This window comes from Saccostrea echinata, unplaced genomic scaffold (assembly GCF_033153115.1).
Source record: "Saccostrea echinata isolate AGI-Se365-2 ecotype Australia unplaced genomic scaffold, CSIRO_AGI_Sech_v1 ptg000047l, whole genome shotgun sequence".
NCBI classification, from domain to species: Eukaryota; Metazoa; Mollusca; class Bivalvia; order Ostreida; family Ostreidae; genus Saccostrea; species Saccostrea echinata.
Genome location: NW_026889796.1, coordinates 13,148,787 through 13,176,113, shown reverse-complemented (window position 1 = coordinate 13,176,113; position 27,327 = coordinate 13,148,787). Strand labels below are relative to the sequence as shown.

The 27,327-nt window shown below is 34.0% G+C and overlaps 2 protein-coding genes across 4 annotated transcripts; both read right to left on the bottom strand.

Annotated features, from left to right (window-relative positions):
- Nucleotides 1–251: 251 nt before the first annotated feature.
- On the bottom strand, nucleotides 252–4,567 carry LOC133202307 (sulfotransferase 1B1-like). 2 transcript variants are annotated; one of them, XM_061338102.1, is made up of 6 exons: nucleotides 4,476–4,567; nucleotides 4,144–4,344; nucleotides 3,278–3,598; nucleotides 2,903–3,000; nucleotides 1,942–2,131; nucleotides 252–394 (listed from the first exon to the last, which is right to left on the bottom strand). In XM_061338102.1, exons 1-6 carry the CDS (start codon nucleotides 4,519–4,521, stop codon nucleotides 285–287), a joined length of 966 nt encoding a protein of 321 aa, XP_061194086.1. In that variant the 5' UTR covers nucleotides 4,522–4,567; the 3' UTR covers nucleotides 252–284. The 2 variants fall into 2 exon arrangements, with proteins under 2 accessions (XP_061194086.1, XP_061194087.1); XM_061338103.1 differs by lacking the exon at nucleotides 4,144–4,344 and having other exon boundaries at nucleotides 4,476–4,565.
- A 4,721-nt stretch (nucleotides 4,568–9,288) lies between these two features.
- LOC133202306 (sulfotransferase 1A1-like) lies at nucleotides 9,289–16,361 on the bottom strand. Of its 2 annotated transcripts, none has more exons than XM_061338100.1 (7): nucleotides 16,131–16,361; nucleotides 14,266–14,332; nucleotides 13,236–13,436; nucleotides 12,585–12,905; nucleotides 12,046–12,143; nucleotides 11,247–11,436; nucleotides 9,289–9,501 (listed from the first exon to the last, which is right to left on the bottom strand). In XM_061338100.1, the coding sequence occupies exons 2-7, from the start codon at nucleotides 14,309–14,311 to the stop codon at nucleotides 9,392–9,394; spliced, it is 966 nt and encodes a 321-aa protein (XP_061194084.1). In that variant the 5' UTR covers nucleotides 14,312–14,332; nucleotides 16,131–16,361; the 3' UTR covers nucleotides 9,289–9,391. The 2 variants fall into 2 exon arrangements, with proteins under 2 accessions (XP_061194084.1, XP_061194085.1); XM_061338101.1 differs by having other exon boundaries at nucleotides 12,858–12,905; nucleotides 16,131–16,360.
- Nucleotides 16,362–27,327: the final 10,966 nt, after the last annotated feature.

Here is a 27,327-nt window from a genome sequence, read left to right as displayed (position 1 = left end):
CTCTAGAGAAGACGCTCTAACCACTACGCCACGCTGGACTGCACCGTTTGTAAAAAGGTCTTAATCAAAGAAAAACACATCAAAAGTATGCAGGATCCTTTGTTGTAAAACCTTTCTTGTAGGAATGACGGTTAATGAAACTAACTAGTACGGACGTTTATAAAGAATGACGAAGTAGAGAGATTTCTTTAAAACTTTTTTTTATTATTTCATTTGAATATAGAAAAATTGAATGTAATATGTTCATTTGTTCTTCAATCCCAAGTCATTGAATTAAAATAGACTTATTCAAAAGCAAATTGAAAATCTGAATCTACAATCTTTGTTTTAAAAAAAATATCAAACTCCTCGCTTTGAGCCACAGTGAACCAATTCTTCCAGTCTCCAACTTCTCCTGCAAAACAAATCAAAAGTTTCCTGTATAAAAATAAAACTCGACCATTAAGACCAGTGAACATTACTTTTCTGTATAGATCTGCCATTATTATATTTCAACCATAGATTACTTTAATTAAAGCTGTATATGGCTTATCTGAGCTAAAAAAAAATAAAATAAAATACGAGATTGAATGTAGATGAACATAATATTTGTTATTTACGTTCAAATTAAAATTTTCACCGATTTTGAACTTGAATAACCCCACGTTTCTATTGTTAAAATGACTTAAAACTGGGCCTGATATTTAAATGCGGAGTCGGTAAATAAATCGGTTATTGTTTTAAATTTCTAATATCTATGAAACACGATTGATTTAAATTGTGTAATTTACAGGAAAGTCCTATCTTTATACAAAGAAATAAAGCAAATAAGAAGATCTTTTTAATTTTAGTTAATCAAAACTTATCAAAAATACGCCATAAATGACTTTAAGAACAGTTTTACAAGCCTTAGGCTCTATAAAACCAGTGGCGTAGCGCCCTTTACGCAACAACGCAAATGAATACACAGATTTTTCAACAAAAATAATTAAATATTTTTTTTAAAAAAATATGTCAAAAGTTTAACAATAGATGAAAGAAATAGGTTTTAGAATTTTAAAAAAAATCTAGATTTATTTTATCCATATTTTCAGATTTTATATAAGATCTTTGCTGTAGTGTACTTCTCGTTTCATGTAATGGTTTTATCATTTCAAGAACGAATTTCGTAATATTGTCAATTCAAAAGAAATAGCAAATCATAAAAAAGGCTATTTACGAATTCCCCTAATAATTTCATTACCCAAATGCACTGTACCAGTGGTATAATTTCAAAACAATCGATAAATAAAATGTAATATGTAATGGAGAACGTTCAATTTTTTTTTTGGTGATTGGATATATACGGAATTTAATTCGCATATATGCTAATAAAAATCTGTATTACTTGTGAAGTAAATTCTACAACATCTACCAAAACATTGATTTTGTTTATAGCTTTTGCTTTGGTTTTCCTTTAGTCCATAATAGTTGTCTCTTTCTTTATCAAAATTAAAAAATAACATTGCCAGGTAATGTAAATAACAATGTTTATTCATGATAACCAGAAATGCTTTAAGAAAAGGATTTTTTGGAGCTATAAGTATTGTCAAAACTAGGCACTTTTATATGAAAATATTGAGTTGAACTACGATGGTAAAAAATGAAATATTTCAAGGTAATTATATAATTCAAAACTCCTCAAGGCTTCCCCAGAGCCCTTGCCTTATTGGAATATAGAAAAAATTTTGCTAGCTGCGCCACTGATTAAACCCACTCAGACAAAATAAAAATGCTGAAACAAAATACCTCGAACTTACATGTATAGGGAATTATTTGGGTCAATATCTTGTTATTTCAAAAATTTTAAAATTTTGCGACGCAGTAATGACAAAATCTTAGAGCCAATATTAAATAATTTATTGCCATGTCCAAATAAATCTTCGCGTGAACTCAGAAGTACCATTTAAACATTAAACTTACCTTTTCTGTACATTTTATCCGGGTCATTCATCTCGGGGTTTGGACCGCTTTGGTTTCTGTGATCAAATTTCTCCCTGTTGGCGATTCTCAGGTTTTCTATCTTACATTTATGTACTATTTCCTCTGCTAGAGTATCCGAGCAAGGAATGCCTAGATATTCAGCTATAGACTTAACGGATGTCACTGGATTCTACAGAATAAATTTTAAAAAATATATTGTTTCTATTATGATGCTTTATCGGGGTAATATACTTAAAAGTTTTATGTGGTTAAATAAAGCATTGGACATAAATATGAAAATATGGACAATCTTAGATGATTGCGAGGAAATGTTAAAATTCCAAATGAGATAATATAATATGAATTCTCATCGTCGCTCACTCCTTTCAAAGTATCCCTTTAAATAGATGGAAGGCACGTAGCCTCGTACTTCAAAGTGTGTGTGTTGGGGGGGGGGGTGCAAGAAAATAGTTGACCAAAAAAGAGGGAGGTACTTTCCAAACTCCAAATCCTATTTAGTGGGTAGGGCATGGGTAGGGGTTAGAAGACAACTCTTACTTTTCGAACCCCCCCCCCCTGAAAAAAATTGGATAAATTACCATTTGTGGGTTTGACCGTAATGCAACAAAAGGTGGGAAGGGGTAGTATGGAGGTAAAATTTCCTACTATGGTATTTGTAATAGATAATTCTCACAAAAACCGGCTCCTGATACTACCTACCTGGATGGAAAAGAGAATCGGCCTAGGTATAGAGAAAGTCAGAACATATAAGTGCATTAATGTTGTAAAAACTAAACTTGTGTGAAGAAAGTTGAATAACACTGGTTTGTTTACACTCATTTATTAAGAATTGAGCAATCTGTTTAAAAAGGGGGGATATCAAAAATTCGCAAACTCGTCCCCCTTTTTTTCTAATTAGCATTGGAATCTTAAGATTAAGTATATGTGGTAGAAAAAAAACCTTCTTCATCTCCTCGTAGTATAGACACAAGTATGTCCTCTTTTTCCTCGTTATTTCGTTTTCCCATTCTTTGGTGTAATCAAACCAATCAATTTCTCCTATAAGTAAGTAACAACTTTATAAACAAAATACAAATGCATCGCTTATTATTTGTATGAATTATTTTTGACGTAAACCTTAACATAAAAATATGCGAGATTAAAAAAAAAACAAACTCTTTCTTCTCGATAATTGTATTTCTAGTAATGGAAATACATAAAATGCATAGACATCAACTGTTCATAATTTAATCCTTTGAATTTAATTTGGCACTTTTTCATGTAAATTAAGAAATGAAAACAATATAGATATAGCATTCAAAACATATACTAGTACCTCCATAATTATTAAAGAAATACAGACAGTCCTCCCAAGTCATAGGTGATGTCTTGATTTTCTGGTTTTTTGTTTGGTTATAATAAGACACCGCTATATCTTTCGGATTTCGGAGTAAGATTAGAGCCTTTCCTTTACGCTCCAGCGATGCAGTGGGTACTTCGTTAGGATAGAAATGGGTATTAAAAACTCTGGGTCTCTCCTCCTCAAATAATTTGTCCATAGAGTGAAGTTCCAACATGGCGACTTCTTTTGGTCGTTTGTCATATTCAGCCTTTCCTTTGTGTAGCATGAAAATCATTTCCAATACCCAGTGAGTACCTAAATATAAAGCAAAAGATTAATGCAGCAGCGTTTTATATGGAACATGTGTATAACAGAAATATCTAATGGATAAGTGGGGGAGGGGGGGGGGGGGACAATGTAAATTCAAATTGATCAAATCGATTAGGTTCCGAGAAAAAAAATCTATCTTCTGTAAAAGTGCAGAAAACATAATTTTATTTTCAATACTTCCCACTGGAAGAGAAAGAGAGAGAGAGAGAGTTTTGGATGTTGGCTGACTTTTTAAACAACAATAATAAATATTTGGTATGATGGTGACAGATTGAGGTTGTAAGGTTCATTGATACTCTGATAAGAGAGATAACTCTTAATGACATAAATGTCTATTATTCCTCTATAAATTTGCGAAGATGAAATGTCTTTTTTGTCCAGTTTTGCCCCGCAAGCTATGCTAAGATTGTTTGTATTTTACTTGTAAATAAATTTCTTTTGGAAAATCATAAGAGTTAATGAGTAAGCAGAGGGTTTATAAACCTTAATGGATTGATAATACGACTCAGAAAGGTTTTTTTTTTTTTTACCACAATTTGGATAGGCGTAAATAAAAACATCATCATCAAATATTTCCATTTGACGGAGTTCCGGTACATGTGTTCTTGGGTCAGGTATGAATCCGGATTCAATGAGGTCCAATAGTTTCCAGTGTCCATGCAACTTAATGTATCTAGCTGTGCATCCGCTTGGACATTTTCGTTCAATTATTTCTTCGCCCTCGAAACTCGCTATGAAATATATGTATAGTAATATATTGTAATAATTGAATGCTCTCTTTTTTTTCTCTCTCTCTTTAATGCGTTTTACCCTGCATTTGATATACAAAATTTTGTCACCAAGCTTAAGCATCTAGGCTTACCGATATCATACTTTTTAAGTGGCTTCTCTGGGTTTTGATTGGCCATAGTTAGACAAAAATATTTATTCTGAAAAAGATATACGTACGGAAGCCCAATAGTGCAAACCAAAAATAAATAAAAAATAAAAAACGAAATTATTAAATAAAGAAAACGAAATTATTATATAAAGAAAAACGAAATTATTAAATAAAAAACAAACGAAATTATTATATAAAGAAAACGAAATTATTAAATAAAAAACAAACGAAATTATTAAGTAAAGAAAAAATGAAATTATTAAATAAAAAACTGAAACTAAAATACGGAATTTATAGATGTGCATGGTAAGGGCCTGAACCTATGAATCATTCCATAAAGCACACGTGTTCTATGACCTGATTTTGTTTCGACATTAAAACAAGTGTGATATTTTCATTTACACTCAGCTATTCCCATAACATAACCAGTTGCAGTAGACAATCACAATACATGAATAGGGAGAATTTTACCTTTGGTTATCCAATATGCTTAGATCTGTTTTTATCTTACATTAACATGATTAATGTGAACTTTGACCAGTCTGATGAATTGGTCAGTAATGACAAGTTTTCGTTAACAATAGCTTTCTTAAACTCTCAGCTCAGAAGGTCTACTTGTAATTATGAATCTGGAGATGAAATCAAAGAGATTATGCTAATAAATTGCACAATTATTTAAGATATACATGTCTGTTAAGATTCCGTTGTTTACAATTGGTGAACTTTTTAACATTTAGGAAATTCCCATAGCTATGCATCATTTTCAATTATCGCACAGTACAAAAATGCTGTAAAATAATACATAACCGATCGGAATTTTGCGGGTTTGTTTGACATTATCAAAAACTGTTTAAAGAGAGCAAGTGCAAAAATTAAACAAGTCAAAGTGGTTACAATGAGTAGATTTTAATGATTGCTTACTTTATTAAAAATTAAGCAAAACACTTCTAATTTCTTGGTCATTTTATCAAAGCATAATTAGAAGTGATGCGTTAACCATTTGTTCTCACATATTCTAAATGACAAATTCTCGATCTGTATTTATAAGTCAGTGATAGTTGTGAACAAACAATGCACACGCTAACTTGCATAACAAATCCCACAAACTATTCAAATCATTCTCTCTATTGTTTCAACAACCTAAGATTTATGGTACACAGATAGGGCGCTAGGTTTAGTTCGGGGGGAATTCAGCAATACGATACGCAAGGTCTTGACCTTTCAGCGATTCATGAGCTCTTTTGGAATGCCATTAATAAGCAGAAACAGCCATCATCGCTACGTCCAGGCTTACAGGCTCATACTTTGACGTTGTGGGGATGTGACACAGCATTAAATTTCCGTAAACAAAATTGAACAGTTATGAATCATTTACTTTAAAAATTGTGAATTATAGGCTGTGGGCACATAATGTTTTTCTAAGTTTGTCAATTTGACATTTATCTAAGTTCTTTTTAATTTTTTATTTCCCCACACTTGTTTTAATGTCGAGGTCTGTAGACATGATAGAATTACTAAGTGATGCTTTATAACACGTTCGCTTTATGGAATGATTCATGGGTTCAGGCCCTTACCATGCACATATATCAATTCCGTATTTTAGTTTCAGTTTTTTATTTAATAATTTCGTTTTTTATTTAATAATTTCGTTTTCTTTATTTAATAATTGCGTTTTCTTTATCTAATCATTTCGTTTTCTTTATTTAATAATTTCGTTTGTTTTTTATTTAATAACTTCGTTTTTAGCTCTACTGGTCAGAGACCGGAAGAGCTTATGCGATAGTAAGGTGTCAGTCGTCCGTCCGTCTGTCTGTCTGTCCGTCTGTAAACAATTTTTCAAAACGCTACTCCTCCTACAGTTTTGGTCTGATTTCAATATAACTTTGCACATAAGTAGACTATTCTAAGATACATAATTCTGTTTATCGGATTTTGATTTCAATGAATGGTATTGCCATGGTTACTAAAAATAGAGATTTCTGGGAAATACTTTCAAAACGCTACTCCTCCTACAGTTTTGGTCTGATATCAATATAACTCGGCACACAAGTAGACTACACTAAGATACATAATTCTGTGTATCGGTTTTTGATTTCAATGAACGGTGTTGCCATGGTTACTAAAAATAGAAATTTCTGTGATAAACATTCAAAACGCTACTCCTCCTACAGTTTTGATCTGATGTCAATATAACTTGGCACACAAGTAGACTATAATAAGATACATAATTCTGTGTATCGGATACTGATTTCAATGAATGGTGTTGCCATGGTTACTAAAAATAGAGATTTCTTGGAAATACATTCAAAACGCTACTCCTCCTACAGCTTTGGTCTGATTTCAGCATAACTTGGCATACAAGTAGACTACACTTAGATACATAATTCTCTATATATGTACCAGTTTTGGATTTCAATGAACAGTGTTGCCATGGTTACTAAAAATAGCAATATCTGAAATACTTTCAAAATGTTACTCCTACTACACTTTTTGTCTGATTTCAGTATAACTTGGCATACAAGTAGACTTCACTGAGATACATAATTGTCGATATTGTTTTTTTGATTTTGTTGAATGATGTCGCCATGGTTACTTAAATCCATATTTCTGTAAAATTGTTTTAAAAGGCTACTCCTCCTACAGTTTTAGTCTGATTGCAATAAATCTTGCCACAAAAAGAGACTAAACCAAGGATCATTATTCTATTTATTGCTGTTGCAAAGTTTCAAGTACAAGTGCTACTTTTATCTTCCTTTATAAGTACAACCAGTAGAGCTACAGTCTCGTCATAGATGGCGACCAAGAGAAATAACTCGGAGCGAAAATATGTCATATGAAAACTATCTAATCCTTCCACTTTCTCACTATACATGTAGATTCTACCATTTACCCACCACCCCTTTCAGTCCTTTTTCCCCTTCATCTCCGCTACCTTCGCTTCTCCCTTGCCCTTTCCCTCTTGGTCATGACTATAACATTCTCTCCCCCCCCCCCCCAATTTACTCTGCCCGCTATGTCAACAGTTGCATGCTCTGTCAGAAAATGCATCTTTTACAGCATGTGCAAAAATCACTTACACTTTGGAGTTCAAATCCTTTTCATGTTCCAATTCACACGAAAAAATACAACGCGTTTATATCTAATCACCTATACATGTATAGAACGCTTCTACACCTGTACACAACAGTACGTAATATAATGTTTAAATACCTAGTCCAACCTTATGATCAGTGAGATCAAAATATGAATATAATACGCAGTAAATTATGATATTTTCATACAATTTGAGATGTTGATTTTTCGATGACACGTGAAACCTTCCGGCCTATGTGGCCAGTCTAAAAAGAACGTTACACTTTTGTGTGTGCGTGGGGGGAGGGAGGGGGCATTTAATTATTTCATTTCCATTTTATTTTGTTGTCATTGCCAAATGACCTGCAGCAACTTTATTTCAAAATTTGACTAACCAAAAAAAAAAAAAAAAAAAAAAAAAAAAAAAAAAAAAAAAAAAGAAAAAAAAAATCATGCTTGAACTCGAAAATCCTATTTCCTGGCAGAGGGTGGAGGTCTACTAGGATCTTTCTCTAACTTTTCGATAATTGTTTTTTATTATTATTATTTTTTCAATGCAGGACTTCCAGAGTTCGACCATATTGCAAGAAAAAGTGAAAGGGGGGGGGGGGGGGGGGCAATCAGCCTATAAATGAAAATCTCATTAAAAACTATTAAAACTACAGCGAAAGACTATTCTCAAAAGAAGAGGATTCCCCCTGGTCCTTACTCATTCTACTGCCAGAGAAGACAAGCCGTAGAAAAAAGTTTTCCCAATTACATTTTTGATTATAAAATTTTAGTAAAATTTATTTCCTCAAAACAAATAACTTCGGAAGCCCATTGAGGCCAGTTCAGAGAAAGAAATTATTGCGTTTAAATTCAATAATTTTTGCGTTTAAAAGCAGTAATATTGCGATTATTATTATTATTGCGTTTAAACGCAGTACTATTCCGATTAAACACAATACTATTGCGTTTAATTAAACGCAATGAAAAATAGTTCTTTCTCTGAAATGGCCTCAACGGGCTTCCGTAAATAACAGTGTTCATTTACATATTTCTTCTGAATTTTTGACGATGCACAATTTAACTGCGAGTCTGAACTACTGAATAAATTTTAAAAAAAATTCTTCTTTTCTCTCATCAACAGGATGAGTTGAATCTATATATACAACAAAATTTTAAGACAGGAAGTGTGAGTGAATTTAGAATAGACGCAATTCCATTGGATTGCTTCAGTATCCATGACAGTTAAAATTTCACAAACTGTGCCTTGTTTCTGAGAGATTTACAACAATACTGCACCTTTTGTTTGTTTGTTTGTATGTTGTTTAACGTCCCTCTCGAGAATTTTTGACTCATATGGAGACGCCACCACTTGCCGGTGGAGAGCTGCAAATTTTGTCCTATACTCGGCACTTACGGCCATTGAGCAGTAAGGGATCTTTTTCGTACCAGCACCTACTGCGACACGGGACCTCGGATTGTACGGTCTCATCCGAAGGACCGGTCTCCACGTCCCCCAGTGGGATTCGATCAACTCCTTACTTCGCGACTCTTAGAGCAGACGCTCTAACCACTACGCCACGCCGGCCTGCACCTTTTGTAATTAAAGGCCTTAATCAAAGAGAAACACATCAAAAGTATGCAGGACCCTTTGTTGTAAAACCTTTCTTGTAGGAATGATGTTTAATGAAACTAACTAGTACGGACGTTTATAAAGAATGACGAAGTAGAGAGATTATTTTCTTTAAATCTTTTTTATTATTTCGTTTGAACGTAGAAAAATTGAATGTAATATGTTCATTTGTTCTTCAATACCAAGTCATTGAATTAAAATTGACTTATTCAAAGGCAAACTGAAAATCTGAATCCGCCATCTTTTTTCTAAAAACTCTATCAAACTCCTCGCTTTGAGCCACAGTGAACCAATTCTTCCAGTCTCCAACTTCTCCTGCAAGACAAATCAACAGTTTCCTGTATTAAAATAATATTCGGCCATTAAGACCAGTGGGCATTACTTCTCTCCACTGATCTGCCATAATGGTTCTTTTTTTTCAGATTTAACCATAGATTATTTTAATTAAGAACAGTTTTGCAAGGCCTTATAAAACCCATTCAGACAAAATGAAAATGCTAAAACAAAATACCTCGAACTTACATCTATAGGGAATTATTTGGGTCAATATCTTGTTATTTCATAAATTTTCTAAAATTCTGTCAGTCTCAGATTCAATATTAACGAGGTTCGCTCCTGAGCTTTTGATCAGATTTATATCTTAACCTATATTTTAAAAATTCTGCATAAAGTTTTAATTCTTACAATAAATTTGGATTCTACAATGCCAATTAAACTATATTTAGTTAAAACTCCATGATTAAATTCCATACCAAAAGCAATAAGTCAGGAACTATATTTTGTGGCGGAAGGTTTTTTAGAAGAAAATGATCATTTTTTCTCTTTCGAAGTGTTTAAAGTATGTTAAGTTTGGGTTCCTATTTTTCCATGCAGCCTGCACACAAAGTTATTTTGTACAGTGAACTGTTTTATACTGGTCCTAAATTGTATATCAAATAAACTGTCATAGATTCTATCATCATATTTCATAAATATAGCAAATATATTGTGAAAATCAGGAAAAAAATATCCCTATTTTAAGCTTAAAATTAGCACTATTTTAGTAATATCTAAAAATTTACATCACAGACCCCCACTTTTTATTTTATTTTCTGAATATATAAGATACTTTTAACCATTCTTCTTAAATTCAGTAAAATGTCATTACTTTCAAATTATTTTTTTGCTTGTTAAATGTTTAATGCCAGAAAAATGAAATTTTTTGGGTGCAAAAAGGTCAAATAATTGAACATGCGGAGTAATTTGAATTTTTTTTTGTTGTGACAAATTTTAATGTGTCTATTCGAGAAGAAATAAGGCTGTGTTTGTTCCCATAATTTATTTGAATAAAAAATATTGGAGGAAAAACTTTAAAAATTGATTATGTGTAAGACGTATTTACAGTGCAAAAAGGTCAAACTAAATGCTCTGTACCGCCAAAAGAAGCGCATTGACCCCCAGGTTTTGTTTTGATTTTTAATTAAGCTATGTGTATAAATTCTTAAAATATACTTGATAAAAAATTCTCATTACTTTTGGTGGCAGGATCCAACCTCCTTAAACAATTTATTGCCATGTCCAAATAAATCTTCGCGTGAACTCAAAAGTACCATTTAAACAATCCCTCACCAGAGGGCGTAAATACGCTTTGCTACAACACCTCTGTCAACGTCTGAATGTCAAGATTCTTGGCAAAACTTACTTTGACCTATTGCGTCATAAATTAAAATTTTAAAAGTTACATATTTTAGCTTTAAATTTTAAAGTAAAGTTTATTTATGAAAATTAGAAAAAGATGTATCTGTATCATCGTATCTTACAAGGGATTATTTCTCAGCGGAATATTGCATCACTAATGTAGACATATATGGAGAACGTGGAAAAATCAAATAGCATTGCCGACAAATATCAACATGGTTTAGTTCTTAAAGACAACCAACTTTCAGCATTGACACATATACCGAAAAGTCAAGGTAATACGTGTGTTAATTTTCCTGGATAAACAGAAGGCCACGTGTCTCAGTTTTCCGTACTACTTTTTAGACGTTGACAGAGTATTGCCATTTAAACATAAAACTTACCTTTTCTGTACATTTTATCCGGGTCATTCATCTCGGGGTTTGGACCGCTTTGGTTTCTGTGATCAAATTTCTCCCTGTTGGCGATTCTCAGGTTTTCTATCTTACATTTATGAACTATTTCCTCTGCTAGAGTATCTGAGCAAGGAATGCCTAGATATTCAGCTAAAGACTTTAGTGTTGTAAGTGGATCCTACAGAAAATTAATACAAGAATGAGTCACTTCACGTTTGGGTAAAAATATGAAATCAAGGAACATCTTGGAACATTATGATGAAAATATAAAAATGCTAGGTAAGGTCGCGTAAACTAATCTATAGATTCTCATCTCCGACACCCATTCTTAGTGTGTCCTGTCCCATACTTTGTGTGTTATTTGTTTGAGAATTAAAAAAAACAATAGGCCTGGCTATAAGGAAAAAAGGTTGGAATATGTACAGTAAAACTTGTCTTATCTGGAGTCCACTGATTCCAAAGAAATTAGCCCGATTAGACAACATTCTGGATTAGAAAACAAGAATTTAGATCGTTTTAGACACGATTTCTGAATATACAACATCCTGATTAGACAAGTTTCACTGTACGTGCTTACACGTTGTAAAAATTAAATTTGTATAAGGAAAACTGGATATTAAACGCTGGCTTGTGAGATTTATATACTTCGTTGGCTTTAAATAATGACGTGGAAAATTAAACTGTGTAAAAAGAATGACGTACAAATGTTTCAACAATTGAAAAATTCACAACCCTATTTTTGTTTTTTTCTTTGGTAAAAGTATATGTGGTTACAAAAAACGTTAACCTTCTTCATCTCCTCGTAGTATAGACACAAATAATTCCTCTTTTTCTTCTTAATTTCGTTTTCCCATTCTTTGACGTAATCAAAAAAATCAAATCTACCTACAAATGCATAAGAAATTTGTTAATGTAAATCTTTATACATGTATAAGAAAAAAAAATTGCTTCTAATTTGTAATTTATGTGAGATTACAAATATGTGAGATTAAAAAAAAAATTAATTCTTCTTTTCTCAAGAATTAAAAAATCAGCAATCAAAGAGATGAAAATTGTTAAGATGTACTGTTGATCCCTTGAATTATGGTGTCTTTATGGAACAAAATAAAAACTTATGCCAAAAGTAAATGGGAAGAGAGCAGGGTTAAGTTTGGGGTGTACCCATAGTAATTTTGCCAGTACATACATGTAATACAATAAAACGTCAAAGTCAATTTTGTGATATACCCCCTCAGTAACGTCTTAGGGCCCCTTTTTTCATCCCCTTTACCCCAATCTGAAATTGCATTCGAAATGCAACATAGTTATTGCATGTAAACTTCATACCTCCATAATTAATTAATAAATGCACACAATCCTCCCATGTCATAACTGCCGTGTTGACTTTCAGGTCTTTTATATGGTTATAATAAGACACCGCTATATCTTTCGGATTTCGGAGCAAGATTAGAGCTTTTCCTTTACCCTCCAGCGATGCAGTGGGTACTTCGTTGGGATTAAGATGGGTATTAAAAACTCTGGGTCTCTCCTCCTCGCATAATTTATCGACAGAGTGAAATTCCAACATGGCGACCTCTTTCGGTCGTTTGTCATACTCACCCTTTCCTTTGTGTAGCATGAAAATCATTTCCCAAATCCAATGGGTACCTACATATGTAAAACAGACGTTCTCTCAGTAGCGTTTACATTTGTATGAGGACAGAAACTCGAATGGGTTTTTAAAAATCCAATTATTCTTTTTAATTTGATTATGATCTGATTGCATTGTTTGGTTTTGTTTTTTATGTGTTACAAAACTGCAGAAACCGTAAAGAATATATAGTTTTCAGTACTTTTTTTCTGGAGAGATAGAGAATCAGATTAATAAATTCTAGTTCTTCTTTTGGTAGATTATCTGGCAACATTAATAAAATATTTGATATAATTTTGACAGATAGCAGATAAAGGAAACTACGTTGATTGACAGGTTATTCATACCACACTTGGGATAGGCGTAGATAAACACATCATCATCAAATACTTCCATTTTACGGAGTTCGGGTACATGTGTTCTTGGGTCAGGTGCGAATCCGGTTTCGATAAATTCCAGTGGTTTCCAGTGTTCGTGCAATTTAATGTATCTAGCTGTGTATCCGCTTGGACATTTTCGTTCGATTATTTCTTCGCCCTCAAAACTCGCTATTAATAAAATATTACACAATTATTAAATGTCTGATCAGTCAAAAGACCAGAATATTTTTCCCAAGGTTCTGGGAACAGCTCAATGTATTGACCTGTTCTCAGCACCGAGGGAAAATATTATGGTCTACTGACTGATCAGACATTAAATAACTGTTTTATTACCTAATAATTTACTAAAAGTATATGTGCACTGCCGGCCGGTACAATAGATCGCCGGTCCGAAATTTACAAACTATTGACCAGCGGTCGAATAGATTACACTGAAATTCCAGCTCTTAAATAGTTCAAGGGAAGAATATACAGAGAAAATAGTCAAATATATTACATATCTAATAAAACGGCAAAATCAGTTGTATTAGGTAAAATTTAATTATATACCTCAATTTCATGTCACTGTCCTCTTTTGCAGGCACGCAATATCGCTAGGATGTAGCCCCCCCCCCCCCCCCCCCATCACCACTTTTCTCCAACATAATTTTTTACAAATAATTCACTTTGAAAATGTTCAATAAAAGGCCGATTGCACCCCCCTCCCCTAGTTTTTTGCAATATAGTTAAATCCTTCCATGTTTAGGTATTCAATTGATAAAATACATGTACATTCTAAATTTAAAAAAAAAAACGTTTCTTGAGCTTGGACAATTTCCTTTTTTTTCTTTTACTTTAATAAGATCTTTTTAAGTACACTGCAAATTGTCATCATTTTCTGACCCCCTCCCCCATCCCTCTATCAAAAATGATGCTACGTTCCTGTTTTTGAAATACATTTTTATAGTATACAGATTTGTCACCAAACTTACCAATTCCAAATATATTCCAGACTTACCAATGTCATACTTTTTTGGTGGCTTCTCTGGGTTTTGATTGGCCATAGTTAAACAAAAAGATTTATTCTGAAAAAAATACAGCGAAATTAGTGAAAGTGCACGTGAAAACATTGCAGGAGTGCAGAACATGACACAATATTGTTGAGTACATGTATTTTAGTTTCACAATGAATCGATAAAATCATTGCTTTGCCCCTGCATGTAATCAGGTTAGATCAATACCCATTATAGTCTTTTTCAAAAATATACAATATCTTTGATAAAGTTTATAGTTGACAGATAAATGTGAGAAAAGCAAGACACTTTGACAAACTTGGACTGAAACTACATACTAGGGTCGCGCATGAACTGAATACTAGAATACGACTAAAGAAATAGTAGTATTTTCCAAAAAAATACGCATATACCATTCAATATAATTTATTGATAAAAAAAAAATTGCAGGCAGTCTTCTTCCATCCATTGCACGACTTTTATACGTTCAAACTTCTGCTATGTTATTATAAAATCGATCATTAAATTTAAAGTACGTCTTTATAACTCCAAACGATTCTTAATGCCTATGATGTACGGTAATAATATCAATCCTTGGAATAGTTGTTTACGTCGGATATTACAGTACGAAACAAGATGTGTTTGTGAAACACTGATGCCCCCGTATGGCAAACTTTTAGCAAAGGTTAAACTTTCTCAAATGCAAATCAAATATGTTGGTACCCAAAGTAAGGCCTTGTCTCGAGGAATATACCTGTGAAATACGAAAGCCCTAGCACCAACCGTTCAAAAGTTATGGCCAAGGTTAAAGTTTTCCAAAAGTAGTTCAAACTCCAAGGTCAAGGTCAAAGGGTCAAAGTTGTTGGTATCCAAAGGAAGGTCTTGTCACAAGGATTACACATGTGAAGTATAAAAGCCTTAGCACCAATTGTTCAAAAGTTATGGCCAAGGTTAAAGTTTGATAAAATTTTGCAAAACTGGGTCAAACTCCAAGGTCAAATATGGTTGTACTCAAAGATAGGTCTTGTCATAAGGAATACACATGTGAAATATGAAAGCCATAGCTCTAACTAATCAAAAGTTATGGCCACTTTTGGGCAAGGTTAAAATTTTTTGCGGACAGACAGACAGACGGACGGACAGGGCAAAAACTATGTACCCCCGAATCTTCGATACGGGGGCATAAAAACGACTGTTGAAATATTACATGGGATCATTCCGCTGTTTGCAATGTACAGAATGTTTCAAGTAAATACACGGGTAATAAAAGTTAATGTAAATATAGAGTATGTGCATAGAGTATACATGCTAAAACTCTATACTCACATTAATTACATGCACTTACTCTATATCTTCATTAACTTCCAGTGTCCGTGTGTAAATTAATTAGTGTTGTTCATGCGTATCGTCTAATCTTTTTAAAATGGAGGGAGGGTCGCACAAAGTACATCAAAGTTTTGTAAAATATTAAACATTGTAGGTGGACGTACAGTAAGAACACCTCCCTTTTCCGTCTCTTCCCCATTCCTTCAACTGTCCCTTCCCCATCTACCACCTCCTCTTTCTCCTTCCCCCATCCCCTTAATTATCACCCCCAAACTCACTCGTCTATCTCATCCTTCCCACAAAAGGGCTTGCTCCTGGAGTGTAAAAAATATTAAAAAATCCAACTGCTAAAACTAGTAGCTGGTGTATGATTTTTTAAATAAACAGTTTTTACACTCTGGGAACAAGCCCCTGTGCTTCCCCTGGGTTTGCTCACCGCCCTGCCATTTTTTCTCCCCCTCCCTGGTTCTGCCAATAATAGGTATAAAAACATAGAAAACTTTGTTAGAAAATGCAACTTTTAAAGCATATGGCAATCACTTACACTTTGAAGTTCAAATCCTGTTCCAATTCACACAAAAGTATCGCTTACAGCTTTCCGCAGCTCTTCACTGTCACGAGACTTCTTTTGTTTTACCTAGTCCGACCTTATGCTCAGTGAGGTCAAAATGTGAATACGGTACGTAGATAAATTCTGAAATTTACCATTGAGTTAATAAACCTTCCAGTGTGGTCTAAAATTAGAACATATCACACTTTATTATTGTGTATGAGAGTTATACTGTTGTCGTTGCCAAATGACTGGCCCGTTACAAAAAGGTGCGTTATCTCTCCTACAGGGTGTTTCATAATATATGTTACGGTTTTGAATCTACATGTATGTATATATGAGTTAACAAACACAAGAAATAGATACAGAGAAAAGAAGTTGTTTTTTTTTTTTTAATTTAATGTAGGTATCCATGGGTTTCATTTTACATAAAATATCGAGCAAAATCTTATGCATTAGGAGAAATCTCCGCCAATAATGAAAAATAGTAAAATTTCAGATCTAATGATGAATACCGTCTCATTCTTCAACAAGAGAAAGTCGCCTCTTGGAATTTTTCACAAAATTTTCACATATTTCTGATAAGACACTCACATTTGACGGTTTGTATTCTTTTCAGTTCATTCAGTATTTAGTAGTTTAGGATTTTAGATTCGGTCCCCTAGGTACCCCCAGATCCAAACAGTTGAGATCTGACGAACGCGGAGGCAATAACTCTTTCCCTGAGTTGTTACATATTGAAAATTTGCATGGTGTTAATTTCATGTTATACTTCAAAATTCTCTATCCACTGGAAATGTTAATTGGTATTGTTAGAATCAATTTTCGAAGAAACACTTTTTGACACTTTTCTGAGGAGTTCGCGAAACTGTTTCACACTATTTGTGAAATCCTCATCAGTTCTTGAATTTATCACCGTGAAAAATTCACTGTTCAAGAAAGAACTTTATTTTGGACTTTACTTTACTTTTCAATTTTTAAGTTGTGTCATATTTTATTTCTCACGATATATTTCGCGAATCTAATTGTTTAATTGACCAGTGACACTTTTCGGACTCTTTATCTGTTGTTACAAAGAGACAGAGTGCTATGTCTCAAGAACTGTTAATCTCTAAAAACAACACTGTGTAATTATCTGGGTTTTTTTTATGTCCAAACATCAAAGCGTCATTGAGTTTATTTAATTAATCCATACCTGTGAATCTTTCACTCATTTTACTAAATGTCAACACCTGTCATTTATTTACTCATTATGTACATTCTTATAAATAGTCATGTATAATTTCAATCTTTAGTCTGGAATATACGAAGGCCAGTCTCGGCCACGTCCGACTCGTAAGGACTCTGAGTCCGGGGCCACTTCGGCCAGATCCGACTCGATCATTTTTTTAATATGTCTGTTTGTTGATTTATGTAAACTGTTGCCATCGTTGAGACTCATCTAATAAATACGGAATCCTTCATCATTTGTTTTATCTCTGAAATTGCATATTGGTGGACCTTCGGGAATACGGCACACCTATACTTTGTTTTACCTCACGGCCACACAGCGCCTCTACCTATACCTTGTACCCTCTACGCCAAACATTCCCTCACCCCGTTCGTTCTGCAAACAACGGATGCAGTTCCAGACGAATTCCTAAGTACCGTCCAAATCTACACGGTCACAATTCCTTGGTCTTCCGGGATTGTAATGTCTTTAATCACATATTGTCCCTGTCTTTGTAATCTTTGTAACTAGCCTTCTGAATAGCATCCTAAGCTTCTTTTCTTTGGCAACATTTTCCTTCATACGCCTCTGAGGGATTTTTTGCCATTAATATTTTTTGTTTTGTTTGTCAGATTTTTTTTTGGGAGGTCCCTTGAAGTTCCTTTTAAAACCGTTGCTACGGGCCTGATATTTTTCAGTCCTATTTAGTGTGTGTTTAGGGGGGGGGGGGGTTAAAACTTTTTCAAACAAGAAAAATTTTAAGTGCATTAACATGAAACTATTTCACCATACTGCGACAAAAAGTTTGGGGGGAGGGGGGGTAGCAATTCAATAAACATTTTCATACTAAAACGGAAAACATTTTGTTCCATGCCTCCTTGATATTATGTGGCTATTTCTAGTGTTTTGAAGGTGTATTATTTACCGTTTGTGAAAAATTTGTTTTCCTTTTCGCAAGTACACGAAATACTTTAATCCCAGCGAATTGGGCAAGTGTTAATTTATAATAAAGCAAATTTTCAAAGAAAAGAAATCATGTCATGAGTAAAAATATCAAAGAGCATTAGCCTCACTTCTTCAAAAAGGTTTTTTTTTAAGGAGAAAGGGGAGGGGGTTATTGTTGACATTTTCTGAATCCCAGACATTGTTAATTAAAACCAAGAGAGCATATATTTAACATATCGTAAACCTTTTTTTTTATTATTTTTTTTTTATTTTTTGCCATGTTGACATTTAAGATAATTTTAGGTCAACGTACAGTTAATTAATTTTGTGTTTATTAGTATGCAATAAAAATCCACAAAATGTCATTCCTTTGAAGAGAGTAATTTATGCCATGCATATGTGCCATCTTACTCGCAAGATTCAACCTAACTAAATTAGGAAGCAACTTAGTTAAACACATGATTCTTATTTAACAGAAAATGCTTATAAATTATTTTCCAAGACGTGTAAGAAAACCGTAAGCTATTAGCACCTCATAGGTTTGTTTGATGAAGCTAGATTGACTGACAGTTATTAACAATGCTCCTCCCCTTTTTTTGCACATGAACATAATTAGCGGGGAATATGTCTTTCAAAAAGAGAGCAAATATAATTATATATGCCATGACACTTCTCTTACTTAGTTACATTTCTATTCTAGATTTATCGCAAGTATTGTAACGCAATGAGCGTACAAATTATAATTTTAATTGATATATTAAGTTTGTACATTGAGTTTATTAATATTTTAAATATTGTGTTATGAATTATAATTGATACTATCAGTGTGTAGAGCGACGGACAATAACTCCTTAATTATGAACTTGTTTACAAACTCTGGGAGATTGGACACAATAAGAAGAGCGTCTTCATTTGACGGACAACATTTGATGTGCAAGATACACAATATTGATGTAAACAAAGAACATTGCCGTATCCTACAAGGAGACGACAGAGACGGAGCTTCGGTGAGGGGTGGACTATATCAATATATATATAAATGAAGTTACACTCTAGCTCACTAATTGCTATCACCAAATAATTATGTGATCCCTATGATGTAGCTTGTACAAAAGGTGTGCGCGCTGAGTATCAATAGCTTTTTAACATCTAAGCTCCTCTATGTGAGCTTTTTAACATCTGATTACATGTATGTGAGCTTTCATCATTTTGGCTCCGAGACCTTTTGAACTTTTCATGGACCATTGTTTTTGCCTTTGATGTGATTTTATAATAAAAATTAAAAACTTACAAAAGTCTTAATCCAAACACATTAATATTGTTTATATTAATGAAATCGGCTCATGCTGATTTTTAGAAACTGTTAATTATTACATGCCTCAACATTCATCTTGCTCAAACCTGTTACAACACCTTGATTTCTTAAAACGTCAGATGATAAAACAACTCCTGAATGAGCAGAAACTCAACGTGTTTCATTATTTATCAATAATGTCAAGGTAATATGAAAACGGTTGAAATCGCAAAAACTGGAAATGTAAAATTGATACACAGTTAATCACCTTATTTACAAAAAATAGTTTAACTGATTGGTGAGTTTTATACCTCAAATGATTTTTCACTATATAAGAGTCGATACATTTTGCGATTCGCTGAAAATCACCGTAAAAAGAATGATTCCCTACAAAAAAAAGTAGGTTTGTTTCATGAACTGATACATACCTATTCTTAGCACATAGAGCAATTTCTTTAATCCTAGTTCAGATATATTACGAATAAAGTCATGAATATTTATGATTGGTTCTATCAGTATAATAGTTATAAACAGTTAAACTAAAAAAGTATTTTTATGAAGGAGTCGATTATATTCCAGTTCCCAAAAAGCAAGACTATTTTTTTCTCGGCTTTGCTCGGGAAATAGATAAACTTTCGGGGAACTGGAATCGTGCCGAGTTCCCATGTCTTTATCTGTATATATACGCCGTATACCACATTCATATATGCGGTGTTTTTTAATGTGCAAGACGGAAAAGCGCACTGGTCAGTCCTTTTGGCTCTCAAGTGACCAATTGCTATCTGTTTTTGTCCGTCACCGTCCGTCGACTGACGTGCGTCGGTCCTAAACTTTTGACCAATTTAGCCTCTTCTTTTGAACCACTGAACCAATTTCAATTCAACCAAAATTGTGAAATTCATGGCCCCAAGGCCATGGGTTCGGGAGTTAGAGCGGGTCTCTAATGATCATATAGTGGAAATGCATAAATTCTTTAAATCTCTTCTCTCTCCTGTATATTTGGGAGATAAACTAGGTGTATGATTATTATGAGCAAGGATGCCTCTTCCAAAATTGTGAAATTTGTGGCCCCACGGTCACATGATCTGGAGTTAGAGTGGGGCTCTAATGATCATATAACAGTGTATATTGAAAATGCATAAATTCTTTAAAAATCTTCTTCTCTACCCTGTATATTAAACAGATAAATCAGATGCATGGTTATGAAGAGCGAGGTTGTCTCTTTCAAAGTTGTGAAATTTGTGGCCCCAGGGTCAGGGATTCTGGAGTTAGGGCGGGGCTCTAATGATCATATAGTGAAACTGTATAAATTCTTTGAAAATTTTCTTAGCTCCTGGGTATTAGACAAGCAATCAAACTTACTGCATAATTGTCTTTTCCAAAGTTGAGAGAACAAGAGAGACCAATGTAAGAAGGAATGAAATTGGTATTCTAATAGTGCTGAAGCACTTTTGTTTGGTTTAGTCAGAATGACGGTATTGACAAATGGGGGCAGATACAGACAAGTGAATAGATCCGCTTTAACATTTTTATTACTGAGTAATAGACTAATTATTTTGTTGATCCCTATCATCTGATTTTTCTTGCTTTTGGGCAACAAAGCTTAATAATCTATCAGTTTATTTTTGGATTACTTTATACTTCTGTGGATCCATTACAATTTGTATTATACTCAGGTGACCGTTAAGGTCCTTGGGCCTCTTGTTTTCTAATGCATTCTCATAATAGCCCCGTTTTTCATGAGGGGATATGATAAGATGTATAGTAATGGGGATGTCCGACCGACCGTCTGTCCGTTACGCTTTGGGGTACCATCTCTTATCCACAATTCCTCTTATACCACTGAATAAAATCTAATGAGACTTTCACAGAAATTTTGTGACATAGTGCTATTGTGCACCTCTGTTTTTACTTTTTGGACGGAGAAATATTTCGGGTTTCCCATAGCAAAACATATACACTGCCATTTTTTCTATAATATTGGAGTTCCCATCTCTTATCCGCAATTCCTCCTATAACACTAAATAAAATTTAATGATACTTTCACAGAATCTACATTACACAGTGTCAATGCGCACCTCATGTTTAATTTTTTGATTGGATACTTGATTGGATTGCATATAAATTTCAAGTTTCCCATTGCAAAACATGGACACTACCATTCTTTTTATAATATCGGGGGTACACATTTCTTTCAATACCACTGAATAAAATTTAATGGTACTTTCACATGAAACGATTTGACGGTAAGATATATAACATGGCCGTAGGAACCGGGGGGCACGGGGGGGGGGTGTGCCCCCCCCCCCCAATAGTTTTGCCGATATACAGATTGCTATAGTAAACATAGATAATATATGTTTGTGTCCCCTCAATAAAAACGTCTGATGACCTTTTTTTTTATTTGCTTTTCAAGGAATTTTCGGTAGTTGATAGTGCCCCCTCAACTGAAAATGTATGGCTGTGCCCCCCCCCCCCAACTGAAATTGCATCCTACGGGCCTGTATAAGAACCTTGTAGTCTTGTTTTATATTGAGGATAGATTGACTGACAGTTCTTTACAATGCCACCCCTCCCCCTTTTTTATCACATCAAAATAATTAGCGGAGGAAATGTCTACCATAAAGAAATCAAAATTAATATATTCCATTATATTTCTCTTATTTAGATTGACAGGAATCATTTAGTGAATCAGGTTTACTATTGTGCGCTTGGCCTGTATTTCTATTCAACAAATTAAAAAATCTGCAATGATTTCAAGTTTGTCCCCCTCTTTGGCTAAAAGTTTCTGTCTGCCATTCTGTCTGTACGAGGTTTGCCAGAAAAGTTCGCGGATACGGCGATTTACGGGGAAATTATTATATACTTTGAAAACTGACATATGTTTGATTAAATTATCTTTTACTGACAAATAAACAACAAATTTGGTGCATTTACAAAAATTTCAACCCCCCCCCCAAAAAAAAACAAACAAACAAACAAACAAACAAACAAACCAAAAAACCAAAAAAAACAAAAAAAAAAACAAAAAAAAAACCAAACATAATTTTTACTTTGTAGTCACGGAAGTCACGGAGCAACCATGCACTTGAAGTTTCTTGACGTTAGGTGACAGAACAAACTGATCTCTAACTTGTCAATTTTTTTTCACATTTTTAAATATCTTTCTGTTCCACGGACTTGTTTTTTCCCCTTTTAACAATTGTATTGCTATAGCAAGACATATCACTTTTTTGTAATATATCTTTTATTGCGTATCGGGTATCACGAAATGTATAGATAAAGTAACAAGATTATGAGTAAAATATGATTATGGTTAATTAACGGATACATGTACCATGCTTTTTGCTTTTGGGAAACCCATATAATAAAAGAAATAATACCCAAAGCGAGCGACAAAAAAGTGGTGGCATAAATCGACAATGCTTGGATTCGACAATGCTTGGATCTGTAGCTCTCTGGTTTGTTCTCCGAACTTTCTCAACCAGAAACTGAAGATCTTCAGCTCTAAAAATTCGTGGATAAAGCAGATCAGACGTAACCTCAATAAGTACAAAACTACACAGCCATTTTTGAAAATTGACTTATGATAGTAATTGGTCCAAGTTCATTCTTGTTACCCTATGGAAGATTTTTGTCGGCCGCATTCGCGAATAGCGGGGAATATTAATTTGCATGGGATCCGGATAGGGCCACGTAGTTCACAATAGCACTATCGTGCATCGACTGTTAGGTCAATGACCCGATGATGATGATGCGAAGCTGCGATATCGCTTCATCGTGCCATCGCACCATCATCATCGCGCTATCGTTTCATCGTCATCGAAGAATCGCACCATCGACCCAATCCTCGATGGTGAGATGATGCGATAGGGAACTACATGGCCCCTTTCCGGATTCCATAACTTTGAGTCTTCTGTTTGTCCCGTCTGCTTGTCCGTCATTCTGTCTGTCTATAACCCTTTATTCTTTTATAGTGCTATTTGGTGATAATTTCTAAAAGACCTTTTAATCATTAATATTTTTACTATGAAATTTCATATCATAACTCTCTATTACTTATAGAAGACTCGTATTGATTTGTAGGTAAAAGGGCAAGGTCAGAAATTTCACACAATTTCAGCATATCTTGCGGGGCAAAATTAGATAGAAACACAATTACTGCAATTTTGACTTGAAAATTTTATAAAGGAATATTAGCTCTTGATCCCAATGGGAGTTATCTTTCTTATCAAAGGGTCAATGAATCTCAAGAAAGACATTGGTTTGAATTAGAAGGTGAGAGGTTGAGGTCAGAAATCTAAACAGAATATGGTTTGAAAAAAAGGTACACTCTAGCTTCCGAATGATATCTCGAAAGGTCCTTTAGCTTTTGAAATGCTATTTCATATCACAACTCTATGATTTAAAGAAGACCCTATTGTTTCGAGGTCAAGGATGAGGTGAGGCGAAAGGTCAAGGTCACAAATTTATTTATGGTTTGAAATGCTCAGTAATACACATTAAGTTTTCGGATGAGATCTTTTATAGTCCTTTGCTTTTGCAATGGAATTTTATATTATATCTCCCGGTGACTTAAATGTGACCCCTGGAGATTTTGGGTCGAAGATCAACTGTATATGGGTTTTTTCAAATGACATTCTATCCTTAATTAAGCAGATTAAGCAGAGGACATAGATTCTCTTAGATAGCCTATTTAAGAATTGTCCTACATTCACAGTAGATTACTAGACTTATCCTTTCCCCTGTCAGTTATGATTCTGCAAACTTGATTATACATTTTATATATTAAGAAAACATTTAATGAAGAAGAATAGTTATCTTAAACAATTATGCCGGAATGGCCCTTTAGGAAGAGCAGAAAAGATAAACAATCTTTAGGGTCCGTGTAACAGTTAACAGAAAATAACAAACACATTTCGAGCTGAAATTAAAATCCATTTATTTAGTTAAGGTAATTTGATACAAAAAATAGTATATAATTGCATAGATTGCGAACATACATGATTTTGGAAAATTGCCCAGTTGAATACTTGATGCTCCGTTAAAGTGTTTCACTCAAGATGCATGTTTACATTCTGTTCAAACCAAAACTAGGTTTCCTGTGATGAATAAAAAGAAAGTAAAAATTATTCGCAGAAAAATTACAAGGTAATTTGAATCTATACTTACGAAAAGATGATTTTTTTTTTTGGCAATTTGGTCGTTAACTTAGAAATATTTTACAGTTTTTAGAATTTTGGTGGTTTTTCATTATCATTGGATTGTTCCACAATGGCCACTACCGCCCAAGACGTGATAATATGCTCTCTGTGTCGTAAAGGGGTGAGACGGTACTGTACCGTGTGTAAAAGGGCCTTGTGCGAAAGCTGTGAGAAAGAACACATAAAAGAAAATGGAGGACACTTTGTTACAGATTTTTCCAATAGGAACGACGGTAAATCAAATACTAATCCGAACATGCTTATGAGCTGAAGAATGAACCAATGAAGGTGGTGTTTTTTTTTTTTTGGGGGGGGGGGATATGCATATTCTTTGTTTTACTGAGCTAAAGTTTAAAGGGAGCTTATCACTTTTGTGATTGCATATGTATAATGTATATAAGTGAGGAACAGTTCTGATTAGAACACATGCTCAAAAATAGGGAATGCATGGAACAGTATGCATTGTCGGACTTAATTATTTGGGGTAAATGATGCAATATACAAATCTGAGAAGTATATAAATTGAGAAATTTTAGACTTTCTATATGATATTTATATTTCTTTCTTTTTGTCATCAGCTTTATAAATCTAGACATTTTTTATCAATTTATCAATTTATAGGACTTTATATAAATATAAATTTATATACTTTAATAAAAATCCAAAATAATGCATAAATGACAGAAAATAATCAGTAGAAAACTTCATTTTAGATTCAAATTTGTTTAAGCCTTAGTCATCCTGAGAGACACTTGGCTTCAGAAGAGGACGCAGAGAAAACAAGAGGCCCATGGGCCACATCGCTCACCTTAGCATTGTGGCTAGGAAAAAGCAGAAATCAGTTCAGTATAGAAAAGTTTAAATATATAAGGGATCCCAACGTCCCCCTAAAGGAGGGGGGGGGGGCGTGTATGATTTGAACAAACTTGAATCTACACTGAGAATGCTTTTAAAATATTTCTTTGACTAATTGTGGCTTTTTTCCTATTAGTTTGAACTTTCATTGTGGTCCCACCCTTCCCCCGGGGGTTGCGGGGGTCTTGATTTGAATGAATCTGAATCTACACTATCTGAGGATGCTTGCATATAAATATGAACAATCTTGGCTTTGCTGTTCTTGAGAAGAAGATTTTTAAAGATGTTCATATATATTCCTATGTAAAACTTTGATCGCCCATTGTGGCCAGACCCTACCCCCGGGGGTCATAATTGAACAAACTTGAATCTACACTACTTGAGGATGTTTCCATACAAATATGACCCATCATGGCATTGTTGTTCTTGAGAAGAAAATTTTTAATTTTTTCCCCTATAGATCCCTATATATGTTAAACTTTGATCGTCCATCATGGCCCCACCCTACCCTCGGGGGTCAAGATTTGAACAAATCTGAATCTACACTACTAGAGGATGCTTCCATAGAAATATGACCAATCATGGCTCTGTTGTTCTTGAGAAGAAGGTTTTTAAAGATTTTTCCTAAATATTCATATGTAAAACTTTAATCGTCATTGAATTTACTCTTAAGGATATTTTCACATATGTTTCAGCTTTCCTGGCATAGTGGTTTTTGAGAAGCAGTTTTTAATGTCATTTTTTATTTTTACTAATTTGTGATTATCTCCCCTTGGAAAAAGGCGTGGCCCTTCATTTGAACAAATTTGAGTACCCTTTACCCAAGAATACTTTGTGGTAAGTTTGGTTGAAATTGGCCCAGTGGTTCTTAATAAGAGGTCGAAAATATGAAAAGTGTACGGACAGACGGACGCCGGACAAAATGTGATCAGAAAAGCTCACTTGAGCCTTCTGCTCAGGTGAGCTAGAAATTACAAGTAGCCTTTCTAAAGCTAGTTTGTTATGAATAAAATAATATGCAAGCTAAGATATAGTGTCGATATAACTTTATTTATTATACCTCTATTGATTTTTTTCCCTATACAACATTAGATCTTTAGATGTGTCTAATTCCCTAGAAATCGTAATGAGTGGACTAATCCCTGTGCGTTATTCAAGTGAGCTAACCCCTGCTTCGAAGCTAATTCCCGGTCATCCGAAATCCTCTTGATTTTACTTTTACATCGGTATGATATGTGAATGAACTAATCCCCGTGTGTTAGTTCAGTGAGCTAATCCCTGCTTTGAAATCACGCTATCTGAATCCTCTAAACTTTACGTTTGTATCGGTATAATAAAACAGTTAAAAGTATATCATTGCAGGGGTTAGCAAGATTCCAGTTCCCCTCGGCCAGAACTATTTCCCTCGGCTTCGCCTCGGGAAATAGTCCTGGCCTTGGGGAACTGGAATCTTGCTAACTCCCTCAATGATATACTTTAACTGTTTAAGAAACCGAGGAACTCAGTTGTGCAGTACATATGATTTAAATTTACTGGTCCAGGTTTCTATGACTTTTGACCATCTCTATTGCTAAATCAATAAATCTATAGTTATCGTAGAGGCAAACATATAATTAACCCCCCCCCCCCTCTCTCTCTAAAGATAAGAATTTTAACTGACGTATGAGTTAAAATTTTGAGATA

What these genes read in the sequence shown, in the direction of transcription:
- LOC133202307 (XM_061338102.1), bottom strand. Translation starts at nt 4,521, where the DNA reads ATGGCCAATCAAAACCCAGAGAAGCCACTTAAAAAGTATGATATCG. An exon ending in ACTTAAAAAGTATGATATCG is followed by an intron (nt 4,345 to 4,475) that starts GTAAGCCTAGAT and finishes TATATTTCATAG; the next exon opens with CGAGTTTCGAGGGCGAAGAA. An exon ending in GGATAAAATGTACAGAAAAG is followed by an intron (nt 395 to 1,941) that starts GTAAGTTTAATG and finishes TTTGTTTTGCAG; the next exon opens with GAGAAGTTGGAGACTGGAAG.
- LOC133202306 (XM_061338100.1), bottom strand. Translation starts at nt 14,311, where the DNA reads ATGGCCAATCAAAACCCAGAGAAGCCACCAAAAAAGTATGACATTG. An exon ending in ACCAAAAAAGTATGACATTG is followed by an intron (nt 13,437 to 14,265) that starts GTAAGTCTGGAA and finishes TTTTATTAATAG; the next exon opens with CGAGTTTTGAGGGCGAAGAA. An exon ending in ACTACGAGGAGATGAAGAAG is followed by an intron (nt 11,437 to 12,045) that starts GTTAACGTTTTT and finishes AATTTTCTGTAG; the next exon opens with GATCCACTTACAACACTAAA.